The 13910-nt window shown below is 41.5% G+C and overlaps 1 protein-coding gene across 1 annotated transcript in view; it reads left to right on the top strand.

The window, feature by feature from the left end:
• The window catches only part of LOC129700783 (dihydropyrimidine dehydrogenase [NADP(+)]-like), a 637641-nt gene that overhangs the window by 532029 nt on the left and 91702 nt on the right, over window positions 1–13910 (top strand). The window contains exon 19 of the mRNA XM_055641481.1: window positions 8836–8978. Within this exon, the coding sequence (XP_055497456.1) occupies window positions 8836–8978 (143 nt within the window). The remainder of the gene's footprint in view (window positions 1–8835; window positions 8979–13910) is intronic.

Genomic DNA, 13910 nt, shown 5'->3' with positions numbered 1-13910 from the left:
GGTCCAGGCACCCAAAACATTGTTAGGAGATGGTTTAAAATCTTTAATTTATTGATAATGAGTGTGAATTTAATAAGGTCTGCTAAGCCAGGTTTCATTGTGGGTAGGATGGAACTACAGATGCTGGTTTAAACCTAAACAGAGACCCGATAAAGCTGGAGTAACACAGCGGGACAGGCAGCATCTCTGGAGAGAAGGAATGGGTGACATTTCAGGTCGGGGCGTTTCTTCAGGAGGTGGTTGAGTTTCCCAAAACACAGGAAAACTAGCAACTAAAGTAAAGTGAGGCCAGCTTCCTCGAAAATGTCTAGAGTTTGAAGAAGGGTCTCGACCCGAAATGTCACTCATCCTTTTTCATCAGAGATGCTGCCTGACCCGTGGAGTTACTCCAACACTTTGTGTCTATCATTGGTATAAACCCGAATCTGCAGTTCTTTATATGCTGAAGAGGGGCTGAATGATAATATAGCAAATCCAGTACTTAGGTTAGGCCTGTGGACAGCAATAAGTGAGGGCCTATAAATCCATTATCAGTATGGACTGTTAGCCTTGGAATTCATGTCATAAGTAAGTCATAAATGATAGGTGTAGAATTAGCCCAGTCGGCCCATCTCCTGAAGGAGCGATAGATCAGCCACGATTGAATGGTGGAGTAGACTTGATGGGCCGAATTGCTTAAATCTACTCCTATCACTTATGACTGACATATGACCTTATGCATGGTTGCTGAGGGTGGAGATGAGCTGTAATTTTTTCTGAGCAGAGGCGAGACTCACAAACAGACTGATGGCGTAAGCTGGCTCTTCAAGCATTGCATTCCATCTCCTGTGTTTCCACATTTTCTGCTCCATCACAATATGTTCCACCCAAGTGCTTTTCTCTTTAATGCCGTGTTCAAACGTATTTTCTGAAATTATTGGGATCGATGTATCTGAACTCGTGAACTGTGACACCCAGGGAGCATGTGATGGTGTGTACTGGGGATTATCGGCATGGCCAGATGCATGAGAATCTATCTCTGCTTGCCTTTACACTGCAAGGAGCAGCTTGCCGAAAACATTCACCAGTTTGCTGAGAGTCGACAAGAAATCCGAGCATGAGGTTACGGCAGCTTATGTTGACGAAGAAGAATTTATTTCGCTACAGGGTGGTGGATCTGTGGAATTCATTGCCACAGAGGAGAGGATGTTTCCTGCCGTGGAAGACCCAAAGGACCAGAGGGCACAGCCTCTGAATGAATGGACAGACCTTTAGAATGGAGACAAGGAGGAATTTCTTTAGCCATATAACCATATAACCATATAACAATTACAGCACGGAAACAGGCCATCTCGGCCCTACAAGTCCATGCCGAACAACTTTTTTCCCTTAGTCCCACCTGCCTGCACTAATACCATAACCCTCCAATCCCTTCTCATCCATATGCCTATCCAATTTATTTTTAAATGATACCAACGAACCTGCCTCCAGCACTTCCACTGGAAGCTCATTCGACACCGCTACCACTCTCTGAGTAAAGAAGTTCCCCCTCATGTTACCCCTAAACTTCTGTCCCTTAATTCTGAAGCCATGTCCCCTTGTTTGAATCTTCCCTATTCTCAAAGGGAAAAGCTGATCCACATCAACTCTGTCTATCCCTCTCATCATTTATTCTCTGGAGCGCAGAAGGTTAAGGGGGGACTTGATAAAGTCCCCCCTTAACCTTCTGCGCTCCAGAGAATAAAGACCTAACTTATTCAACCTTTCTCTGTAACTTAGTTGTTGAAACCCAGGCAACATTCTAGTAAATCTCCTCTGTACTCCCTCTATTTTGTTGACATCCTTCCTATAATTGGGCGACCAAAATTGTACACCATACTCCAGATTTGGTCTCACCAATGCCTTGTACAATTTTAACATTACATCCCAGCTTCTATACTCAATGCTCTGATTTATAAAGGCTAGCATACCAAAAGCTTTCTTTGCCACCCTATCTATATGAGATTCCACCTTCAAGGAACTATAATAATAATAATAATAATAATTTTATTTATAGAGCACTATAAAAACAAACATAGCTGCAACAAAGTGCTGTACATCACTAATCATGGACAAAAAAGTTAATACACACCAAAAATAACAATCAAAAGAAATAGTAGGAAAAGACATGTAAAAGAAAGAAACATCAAAAACACCACAAACAGAAGCAAAGCCTCAGGCATGGTCAAAAGCCAGGGAGTACAAATGTGTTTTAACACTGGATTTGAAGATGGACAGTGAGGGGGCCTGTCTGATGTGCAACTATGCACGGTTATTCCCAGATCCCTCTGTTCAACTGTATTCTTCAATTCCTTACCATTTACCATGTATGTCCTATTTTGATTTGTCCTGCCAAGGTGTAGCACCTCACATTTATCAGTATTAAACTCAATCTGCCATCTTTCAGCCCATTCTTCCAAATGGCCTAAATCACACTGTAGACTTTGGAAATCCTCTTCATTATCCACAACACCCCCTATCTTGGTATCATCTGCATACTTACTAATCCAATTTACCACACCTTCATCCAGATCATTGATGTACATGACAAACAACAAAGGACCCAACACCGATCCCTGAGGCACCCCACTAGTCACCTGCCTCCAACCCGACAAACAACCATCCACCATTACCCTCTGGCTTCTCCCATTCAGCCACTGTTGAATCCATCTTGCTACTCCTGCATTTATACCCAACAGTTGAACCTTCTTAACCAACCTTCCATGAGGAACCTTGTCAAAGGCCTTACTAAAGTCCATATAGACAACATCCACTGCTTTACCCTCGTCAATTTCCCTAGTAACCTCTTCAAAAAATTCAAGAAGATTAGTCAAACATGACCTTCCAGGCACAAATCCATGCTGACTGTTCCTAATCAGACCCTGTTTATCCAGATGCTTATATATATTATCTCTAAGTATCTTTTCCATTAATTTGCCCACCACTGAAGTCAAACTAACAGGCCTATAATTGCTAGGTTTACTCTTAGAACCCTTTTTAAACAATGGAACAACATGCGCAGTACGCCAATCATAACCATATAATAATCCTCGGGGACTATTCCCGTTTCTAATGACATTTGAAATATTTCTGTCATAGCCCCGGCTATTTCTACACTAACTTCCCTCAATGTCCTAGGGAATATCCTGTCAGGACCTGGAGACTTATCCACTTTTATATTTTTCAAAAGTGTCAGTACTTCTTTTACTTTGAAACTCATAGTATCCATAGCTACTCTACTAGTTTCCCTTACCTCACATAATTCAATATCCTTCTCCTTGGTGAATACCGAAGAAAAGAAATTGTTCAATATCTCCCCCATCTCTTTTGGCTCTGCAGATAGCTGCCCACTCTGTCTCTCCAATGGACCAATTTTATCCCTTGTTATCCTTTTGCTATTAATATAGCTGTAGAAACCCTTTGGATTTACTTTCACCTTACTTGCCATACCAACCTCATGTCTTCTTTTAGCTTTTCTAATTTATTTCTTAAGATTCTTTTAACATTCCTTATACTCCTCAAGCACCTCATTTACCTCATGCTGCCTATAATTATTGTAGAGGGTGATGAATCTGTGGAATTCACTGCCACACACGGCTGTGGAAGTCAAGTCATTCAGTATTTCTAATGTAGAAATAGATAGATTATTTATTAGTATGGGTACTAGGGGTTATGGGGAGAAGGCAGAAGAATGGGGTTAGGAGGGAGAGATAGATCAGCCATGATTGAATGGCGGAGTTGACTCGATGGGCCAAATGGGCTAATTCCGCTCCTATCACTTATGAATGTATGACCAGGATAACTCTGAGAATGGTTAACCCACTAACTGTTGCCACAAACCTCCATTGCAGTAAAGAAGTAGGAAGTATACTAAAGTTGTCCACATGTAGGGGACATGTAGGTGAGGGGCACTACTGTAATGCCTTACTGTTCTGTCTTGAATTGGTTCAGCCCTATGACCTGTGGAAGAGGCCAGTACAAGTACCATTGCCAGGTTTTCTGGACTAACTCTATTCTGAGTTGGTCATGGCATGGAAGAATTTAAAAAATGCCTACACAGTTATGCCACTTGTGAGACCTCCTCTATTGTACTAGAACACCAGGGCAACAAAATGTAATTGGGTATTTTTTAAGCAGAGATTGACAAGTTCTTGATTAGTACGGGTGTCAACGGTTACCGGGTGAAGAGCATGGGGAATGGGGTTGAGAGGGAAAGGTAGATCAGCCATGATTGAATGGCGGAGTAGACTTAATGGGCTGAATGGCCTAATTCTGCTCCTATGACCTATGAACGTATGATGAGCCATGAAGTGGTTACTACTCTTCCCAACTCCAACACTCTGTTACCCAACATCTCAGGACACCAGGAATCACATCCATTGAAACAAATTTCACATTTATGATTCATCTTCCTGTAAGCAATCACTCATTTTTTATAGATTGTTTGACCTACAAATGATCCATTTGTTAAGATGACATGCAATAATATCTAAGTATGGGCACACAGTTTATAGTGGGCGTGATGATGTAGATGCAGCAGGACAGGGACTCGTAGAATTGGGTATATATACTGATGTGAGCAAAAGGAATATTTTACTTAAAAGCAATTGAATTCCAATAGAAAATAATATATCAACTAATTCTCCACATACTAATATCCCACAAAAAGCAATGGGAAACATGATTGATATTTGATTTGATCATTTGGGATAAATATTATGTTGGATATATGGTGAACACTCCTGTGCTTCTGCCTACAATGCAATGCAATTTTTAATATGCACCTCAGGGAAAGAGGGGATCTTGGTTTAACAACACATCCTCATAATTGTGTAGCACTACCTCAATGTGATAGAGAAACGCCAGTCTAGAATATTACACTCAACAGACTGAGATTTCTAAAGAAGGAGCAGATCCTATTACAGGGGTTTATTGCTGGTTCCTACAGTAAGTTTATTCTATTTGCAAATGAATTCCACCCGGGTTACAATAGCCTGGCTATCAATTTTTCCCAATAAGATTGCTATCTCTAAAATTCAAAGAGCACAATCGAATTTTACCACAGAACATGATTTAGGTGCCCACTATTAAAGAGTTTGTATTTTCAGTGCTGGAAGCTCAACCACCTTATTAAAATTAAGTTAACCGTGTAAATTTGTGCAAGATAGCAGTTGTGATTTGTGTTCTCCCTTCCTTTTGGCCAGACATCCATTCGAACCCAAATTGCTCTAACACAAAAAAAGTTGTGCCCCAAAAGGGCCTGTCCCACTGTACGAGGTAATTCAAGAGTTCTTCCGAGTTTTCCCCTGATTCGAACTGGGAGAATGTCCGTAGGAGTTCGTGGATTTCACGTAGCGGCTTGTACGATTAAAAAGTAACATCTTTTTTCATCACGAGTATTTTTTTACTCGTGGACATTTTTCACAGTGTTGAAAAAACGTCACGGGTTTACCGGATTTCCCGAGTACCTACCGTGAGCATTACGAGCCGCTACGAGACATCCACGAACTCCTACGGACCCGCGACAGACATTCTCCGAGTTCGAATCAGAGGAAAACTCGGGAGAACTCTTGAATTATCTCGTACAGTGGGACAGGCTTTTAACGACAGCAATGAATTTGGCTCACATGTAAAGTGGCACAAATTTTAGTTTCAAGACATAAGATGCATCGTGAGGTGACTCATAATGGATGTTGCATGAAAAATGAATTTAGTCTTAAGTATTTGTTCAGAATTCTTTTTAGGATCCCATTGCTGCCTTATAGCTGTGCACTGGATTTGTTCAGCTCTATTACCCTCAAACTCTGAACCACTTTTCGTCACGACCACTGTTGACGGACCTTTCATTGTTAAGCCATTAACAGGTAATAAACTGATATTGGTCATGTTGTACCTGTCTGAGAAGTGGCTGCCTCATATGTAGAAATGTCGATAGCTTTAAACGTTTATTTACCGGAGTCAGTGGGTCTGAATCTGAAACGTCACATACAGTATTCCTTTCTTCCAGAGATGTTGCCTAACCCGCTGAGTTACTCCAGCATTTTGTGTCTATCTTCGGTGTAAACCGGCATCTGCAGTTCCTTCCTACACAGTCAGCATATTACATTCTCCGTTCAATAACGTATTTTGGAGGAAGGAAAACTTTGTTGTACCACTGAACGATTCATTCATGCCTGGAATTAATTTGCAGGCATGTCCATTTTCCATACACAATTCGTCAGTATTGAATATCTAAGATTCAAGCAGGCTCCAAGAAAGGTAAATTATTAACTCCAGCTCTTGATGTGCTTTAAAAAATGGTATTTGTGAGGTACAGTCTGAGACACCTCAGATAAATTAGCTGATTAAAAAGATTATGTGAGATAGTAAGACTAATTTCCCCAGAGCTGTTTCCAGCCCGCTGCTATCAATTTTCCAAAGGTGTGGTGGAATCGGTATGTCACCTGCACCCCTGGTAAGGTTACCGTGGGGGGGGGAGGGGGAGCAAATCAGCTCTTAAACAAAAATAGTAAAGTTATTGGACAATGTGGACTTACAGTATATTAAAGAAAGGCGGTAGTTTGGGTGAAGCAAGACAAAGCCTGGTGCTTCAAAACCATTCGTGATACCTTTGGTTCTTAATACTACAGAGCGCTGAAAGTACGGGGTGTCTTTATTTAGTTCAGTGTTGTGGGCTGTCAAATGTTTCGAGGAGCAGGTTTGTTAATTTTGCATTCACTGCACCATCAAGAACGAGGAGGAACTGGGAGGAGGGCCGCTGAGAACTAAGTGGGGCCTAGGGGACTGCCTGCAGCGGTAGGCTGAGCTTGGCGCTGCGTGAAGAACCTTTGAAACCGTACTAGGAACTTTTGAAACTTTGTCCGCGCCAGAAACGTGGCGACTCTTTGTGTACTGCCTAGATGATGTCTGCTGTATCATTTTATCAGATTGTATGCAAAAACAAAGAATTTCACTGTACCTAGGTACACGTGACAATAAAATATTATTGCCTCATTGAATTTTAAAGTTGCTAATCTCCCCTCAACCTGCTTCGTACGATTATACTTCAAATAATATGACTATATTATTACTGAGCGGCACGGTGGCGCAGCAGTAGAGTTGCTGCCTTACAGCAACCAGCAACACGAGTTAAATCCCGACTATGGGTGCTGTCTGTACAAGATTGTATATTCTCCCCGTGACTGCATGCGTTTTCCCGAGATCTTCGGTTTCCTCCCCCACTCCAAAGACGTACAAGTATTAATTGGCTTATTATAAGTGAAAATTGCCCCTAGTGCGTGTACGATAGTGTTAATGTGCAGGGATTGCTGGTCAGCACGGACTCAGTGGGCTGAAGGGCCTGTTTCCGCGCAGTATCTCTAAAACTGAAAACTAACATAGAAACATAGAAAATAGGTGCAGGAGGAGGCCATTTGACCCTTCGAGCCAGCACCGCCATTCATTGTGATCATGGCTGATCGTCCCCAATCAAAAACCCGTGTGTGCCTTCTCCCCATATTCCTTGATTCCACTAGCCCATAGAGCTCTATCTAACTCTCTCTTAAATCCATCCAGTGATTTGGCCTCCACGAATTCCACAAATTCACAACTCTCTGGGTGAAAAAGTTTTTTCTCACCACAGTCTTAAATGGCCTCCCCTTTATTCTAAGACTGTGGCCCCTGGTTCTGGACTCGCCCAACATTGGGAACATTTTTCCTGCATCGAGCTTGTCCAGTCCTTTTATAATTTTATAATTTTATATATTTCTATAAGATACCCCCTCATCCTTCTAAACTCCAGTAAATACAAGCCTAGTATTTTCAATCTTTCCTCATAAGACAGTCCCGCCATCCCAGGGATCAATCTCGTGAACCTGCGCTGCACTGCCTCAATCAAAAGGATGTCCTTCCGCAAATTAGGAGACCAAAACTATACACAATACTCCAGATATGGCCTTACCAGAGCCGTATACAACTGCAGAAGAGCCTCTATATAACTATATAGAACTAAAACTATATCATTGAAAAATGGCTCGCCTAAATATCAAAAAATTCTTCTACTGTTGCTTAATGCTTCCAAGATGGCGCCCAACCCAAGCAACTATTTGCGCACTAACCACAGAAGCAGATCTATAATCACATATTGCAATCACTCCACACTCTTAAATCTCTATTCCTACAGCAGCATTTTTTACCTTGCACTAAACGTTATTCCCTTATCATGTATCATCTACTGCAAATAGCTCGATTGTAATGATGTATTGCCTTTCTCCTGACTGGTTAGCATGCAACAAAAGCTTTTCACTGTACCTCGGTACAAGCGATAATAAACCAAACTGAACTGAACTAATCACATTATATTAATTCGTTCTGAGAATTACATTAATTATATTGACGCATTTTATGGGATTTTGCATGTTTGATCTTGAAGTTTAATGTAAACCAACATTACATTTTCCAAGATACTGCAAAATATGAAACCCAGTCAGGTAATTATCTGTAAGACCGTATTCCAAGGTCTGTATTGTACTATTGTGCTCAAATAGCCATTTCAATTTTGACACGCTTATTTGTTAAGAGAAGTGGTAGTATTTCTTTGAGCATTATGATTGCAACTGAATTTATTTTCATTCTTTTAAAGAATTTCAAGACCATTCAAAAAAATTGAATGCAAATGCATAACGGATTTGCCACGTTTGTGAAGGTGTTAATCCAGTCAAACATTCACTCTGAATGTCATTAAGTTTGTCATTTTCAATGTAAGAGAACAAACGTCTTGTGAAGTCTGTCGCTCTAACAAGAGGTTTATTGTTATTAATCCGTGGTCTTTCTTTTCAGGGATTTCAGTGAGGCCAACTGCTTTAAAGGCAGTATCCAGCATTGCTCAGGCAATACCAGACTTTCCTGTCCTAGCTGCTGGAGGGATTGATTCGGCTGAGGCAGGGCTCCAGTTTCTGCACTGTGGTGCTTCGCTGCTGCAGGTACATTTTATTTAAGCAGGAGAGTTGTGCAAATGGCTTTCCCTCAGATTTTTTCTGCACATTCAAACAATGCACGAGGACCACTGTCACCATTTTAAATCTTAATACTAATAGGCCTCTGTGAACGCACCAAATGTAAATACGGTATGATTCAATCATCACTTTCTGGATGCTGGAAGCAGAACAGGATTAGAAGAGACTTCTTGTGGCTGTTTATCGTACAACAATGTTATATTTCTGTTCCAGGTTTCTCGGCTTTTGAGTTTCACTCCACTAAATTAATTTGTGAAACTGGGCTCGTTGTTCCCGAGCTACGCTGCAGCTTGTGAAGTAAAACAGGGAATATGAGGTTTATATGCGTGGAAGGTAGTGATTGATTTGTTGGTAATAAGGGTCTTGAAAGGAGATGAATAAGCGGCAATGAGATATCAGAGGTGCAATGACGGATGGAGAGACAAGTTTACCATTAAGTACTTGCACAGAGTGATCGGCATTTAAAAGAGACTGAAGGATAAACTACACAAAAAATATACATTACTGAACATAGATTCAATTGGTAAAAGTAATGTGGGGAACCTTTATTTTGGAAGGAAATTCATGTAATCTCAGTTGCTCCACCTGAAAGGGAGATGGAAGTGGGGTCATTGGAAAAATACAAAAATGTAAATATTATATGTTATATTAATATTTGTGAAAAATGCAAAAACAGAGCTATGTAAAAAGACTAAGAGTCAGGTTGATTGAATGGCTATTACAAAGATCCCATGAAGGTAGAATGGACCATAGAGATAAATCCAATCTGCACAGCATTGTTCTGACTATTTTAATGAAGATGAAATTCTCCACACAACACAGGTGTCAGAGGTTATGGGGAAAAGGCAGGAGAATGGGGTTAGGAGGGAGAGATAGATCAGCCATGACTGAATGGTGGAGTAGACTTGATGGGCCAAATGGCCTAATTCTATTCCTATTCATTATGGCCTTAAATGGATGAATAGAAATGAGTCTTGAATGGCCTTCCAGGTCCATAACTGCGTTGCGTTTAAATATATAAAATAAACTGAAATATATTTTTTTCCCTGGCTTTGAATCAACTTTATATTCATAGTCTCAACCTTTTTCGCCAGTGCTCAGAAACACGCTTATCTATGATCACTGGTTCAATGGATAATTACTTGTGCATCAGTTTTGGCTCTGAATTCATCCTCTGCTATTTGCAACAATGCAGACGTAAGAACCAAGCCAGAGGGCCAGGTGCTTGTAGGTCTCACCTCATATACAGCCGCGGGGCTCTATACTAAAGTCCAATGGTGGAACGTAAACATCCTGAGCTGAGGGGCTGGAACCACTTCACATCTGGCACCTCAGCTTTATGCCCAGCAGCATAATCAAAGATGAGTCGTATCCTGGCCACTCCCTCTTCTCCCCTCTCCCTTCAGGCAAAAGGTATAGAAGTGTGAAAATGCACACCTCCAGATTCAGGGACAGTTTCTTCTCACCTGTTATCATCCTACCACAACCAGGGAGCAGTGCTGAATTACTATCTAGCTCTTTGGTGACCCTCAGACCTCGATCGGACTCTGCTGACTCCGCCTTGCACTAAACGTTATTCCCTTATCATGTATCTACACACTGTAAATGGCTTGATTGTAGTCACGTATTCTTTACCTGCTGACTACATAGCATGCAACAAAAGCTTTTCATTGCACCTCGGTACATGTGACAATAAACTAAACTGAACTGAATTGAATAATGTTGGAGGAACTCAGTCAGTCAGGCAGCATCTGTGGAGAGAACGGAGAGGCAGAGCTTGGTTTGGGAAGATAGTCACAAAAAGTTGGAGTAACTCAGCGGATCAGGCAGCATCTCTGGAGAAAAGGAATAGGTGATGTTTTAGGTTGAGACCCTTCTTCGTTCTGCATTCCATCTTAGTTTGGGACACTTCTTTCAGACCCTGATCTGACTCGTTGCCTGTCCATTCCCTCCAGTGATGCAGCTTGACCCATTGAATGCCTCCAGCCCGTTGTGTTTAGCTCAAGATTCCAGCATCACCAGTTTCTTGTATCTCCTCAGTCCAGTTCAGTTTTAGTTTATTGTCACATGTACCGAGGTACAGCAAAATCTGTGTGCGTGCATACAGAGGGGGAGATCATTTAAACATGATCATGGATGGTGATTGAAAAGGTCAGCAGTTTCTTCTGTTTTATTTAATTTTTATTTATTCCAAAATTGAAGGATATAAGGAAATTTGGTACTTCCTATTTTGTTTAATGTTTTTTCATATTTTTAGATTATTTACATAAATTTGAACTGTCTGATCGTTAAAAACATTTGTGAGCGTGACGAAAAGGGCACATTTGAAAAATGCGGCACGGTGGCACAGCGGTAAAGTGCTAGACTTACAGTGCTAGAGATCCAGGTTCGATTCTGACTATGGGTGCTGTCGGTACAGAGTTTGTACATTCTGTCCGAGACCGAATGGGTTTTCGTCGGGTGCTCTGGCTTCCTCCCACACTGAAAAAGACACACAGGTTTGCAGATTATTTGGCCTTGATAAAAATTGCAAATTGTCCCTAGTGTGTAGGATATTGTTAGTGTGCAGGGATGGGCAGGGACTCTATGGGCCAAAGGGCCTGTTTCCATGCTGTATCTCTAAAACAGAGCTAAAAACTAAACTAAAAGCAGCAGATTGTTTATCGGGGCAATGGTGTCAAGGTGGGGAGGGGGTGTGGAATGACAATGTCAGATTCCATCATCTGAGGCCAAGTGAGAGAAATGTAGCAGTGAGAGCTTCGAGATCAATTCAAACCCATAGTTGTTGCATAAGAAAAGGAGGCGGGCGTGAGGAGCTGGACTGAACACAATCCTGTCCAATGTTACCTAAACTGCTGAACAAGACATTTGTAAGACTTCTAAGAGCAAATATTCTAAAGACCTGACAAAGCATGATACCAGGTAAATCAATGGCAGCACAATGGCGCATCTACTAGTAGAGCTGCTGCTTCATGTTCAACCTTGACCTCGGGTGTGTGCAGTTTGCACGTTCTCCCTGTGACCACATGGGTTTTCTCCGGGTGCTCCGGTGTCCTCCCACATCCCAATGGCCTGTGGGTTTGTAGGTTAATTAGCATTTGTAAATTGCCCCTAGTGTGTAGGGAGTGCATGGAACTGGTATGTGAAGAGGTGATCAATGGTAGGCGAGGATACGGTGGACCAGCCTGTTTCCATACCGTACCACTAAACACTGTCATCACAAAAAAAGCTGCCATATAATTTTATCTAAGTTTGTGACTTTATTGGAGACTAGGGCGTGATCTTTGACCAACATCTGAAATGCAGGGCAATAAATGTTAGATGTGAACATTCATCAACTAGTTAAAAACATGAACTAGATTTATTTTAATAGGAACCAAATTAATTACTTGTTAATTGCATGGACAATATTCTTCTGCGTAAGTCTGGATTTTATTTCATAACTTAAGGAGTTTGAGGAGCAGTATTAGGCCCATCAAAAGTCTACTTCTTCATTCAATCACGGCTGATCTATTTTTCCCTCTCAACCGCATGGCCCTTTCTTCTCTCCATAACCCCTGACGCCCGTACTGATCAAGATTCTGTCAATCTCCGTCTTAAAAATATATCAGCATTTCACTTGTTTTGCTTGTAGTTCTGAGCCCTGGACCATGCCCTAGAGGTAGAGTTTATTCTGCGCACTAGGCTGGGATTACTGACAGTAAACTATCTGTCTTGCTGCTTCCCCCACAAGGTTTCTTGTTCAAATTTATGCCCATGATTGATATTGTGACATGTTACAAAATGTAACGGGCTGGTACAGTTATTCAGTGCTCAGTGCTTTGAGGAGGAATAAACAGCACAAGTGTGCAACCAAAGCACGCTCTCTTAAGGTGATAAAATTACGGTGTTGTGTGTTTCATAACGCACCAAAAAACAAAAGCATTCTCAGAAAAACAAAGTCCTGTGGCAGTGAACAGAATTTTCTTACAACCTGTGTAGGAAGGAACTGCTGATGCTGGTTTAATCCGAAGATAGACACAAAAAGCTGTAGTAACTCAATGGGACAGGCAGCATCTCTGGAGAGAAGGAATGGGTGACGTTTCGGGTCGAGACTCAAAACATCACCCATTCCTTCTTTCCAGAGATGCTGCCTGTCCCGCTGAGTTACTCCAGATTTTTGTGTCTACCTTTTCTTACTACCTATGTTTGCCTTGTTTGCACAGTCCCCATTCTTTTTGGTTGGATCAATGGATGCCTTGAAAAAGTCTAGAAATTATGTAGTTTGGAGCAGCATTTCAATGCTGGATATATACACTGATGACAAAAGACATGCAGTTTTGAGGCCCACAAACGGTGTGGGCTGCATTAAATAAGGCAGCCTTTAGCTGGAAGGTTGACACATGCTTCTGTGTGACTGGGAGGGAGTTCAGCCTTACCATGGGGTGAAGGCCCAAGACATTCATTTTCTTTGATTATTCAGTGATTGCTCTCTTTTACAATATGGGATATCTTTAATTTACATTAGATCATAAGATAATGTGATAGGAGTAAATTTAGGCCGTTCGGCCCATCAAGTCTACTCAACCATGGCTGATCTATCTCTCCCTTCTAACCCTATTCTCCTGCCTTCTCCCCATAACCTCTGACATCCGTACTAATCAATAATCTATCTATCTCTGCCCTAACAGAGTTGATGTGGACCAGCTTTTCCCTTTGAGAATAGGGAAGATTCAAACAAGAGGACAAGACTTCAGAATTAAGGGACAGAAGTTTAGGGGTAACATGAGGGGGAACTTCTTTACTCAGAGAGTGGTAGCGGTGTGGAATGAGCTTCCAGTGGAAATGGTGGAGGCAGGTTCATTGGTATCATTTAAAAATAAATTGGATAGGCATATGGATGAGAAGGGAATGGAGGGT

The sequence above is a fragment of the Leucoraja erinacea genome, chromosome 10 (assembly GCF_028641065.1).
Source record: "Leucoraja erinacea ecotype New England chromosome 10, Leri_hhj_1, whole genome shotgun sequence".
NCBI classification, from domain to species: Eukaryota; Metazoa; Chordata; class Chondrichthyes; order Rajiformes; family Rajidae; genus Leucoraja; species Leucoraja erinaceus.
Note: the sequence above shows the minus strand (reverse complement) of the source record. Positions and strands in the feature narration are given on the sequence as shown.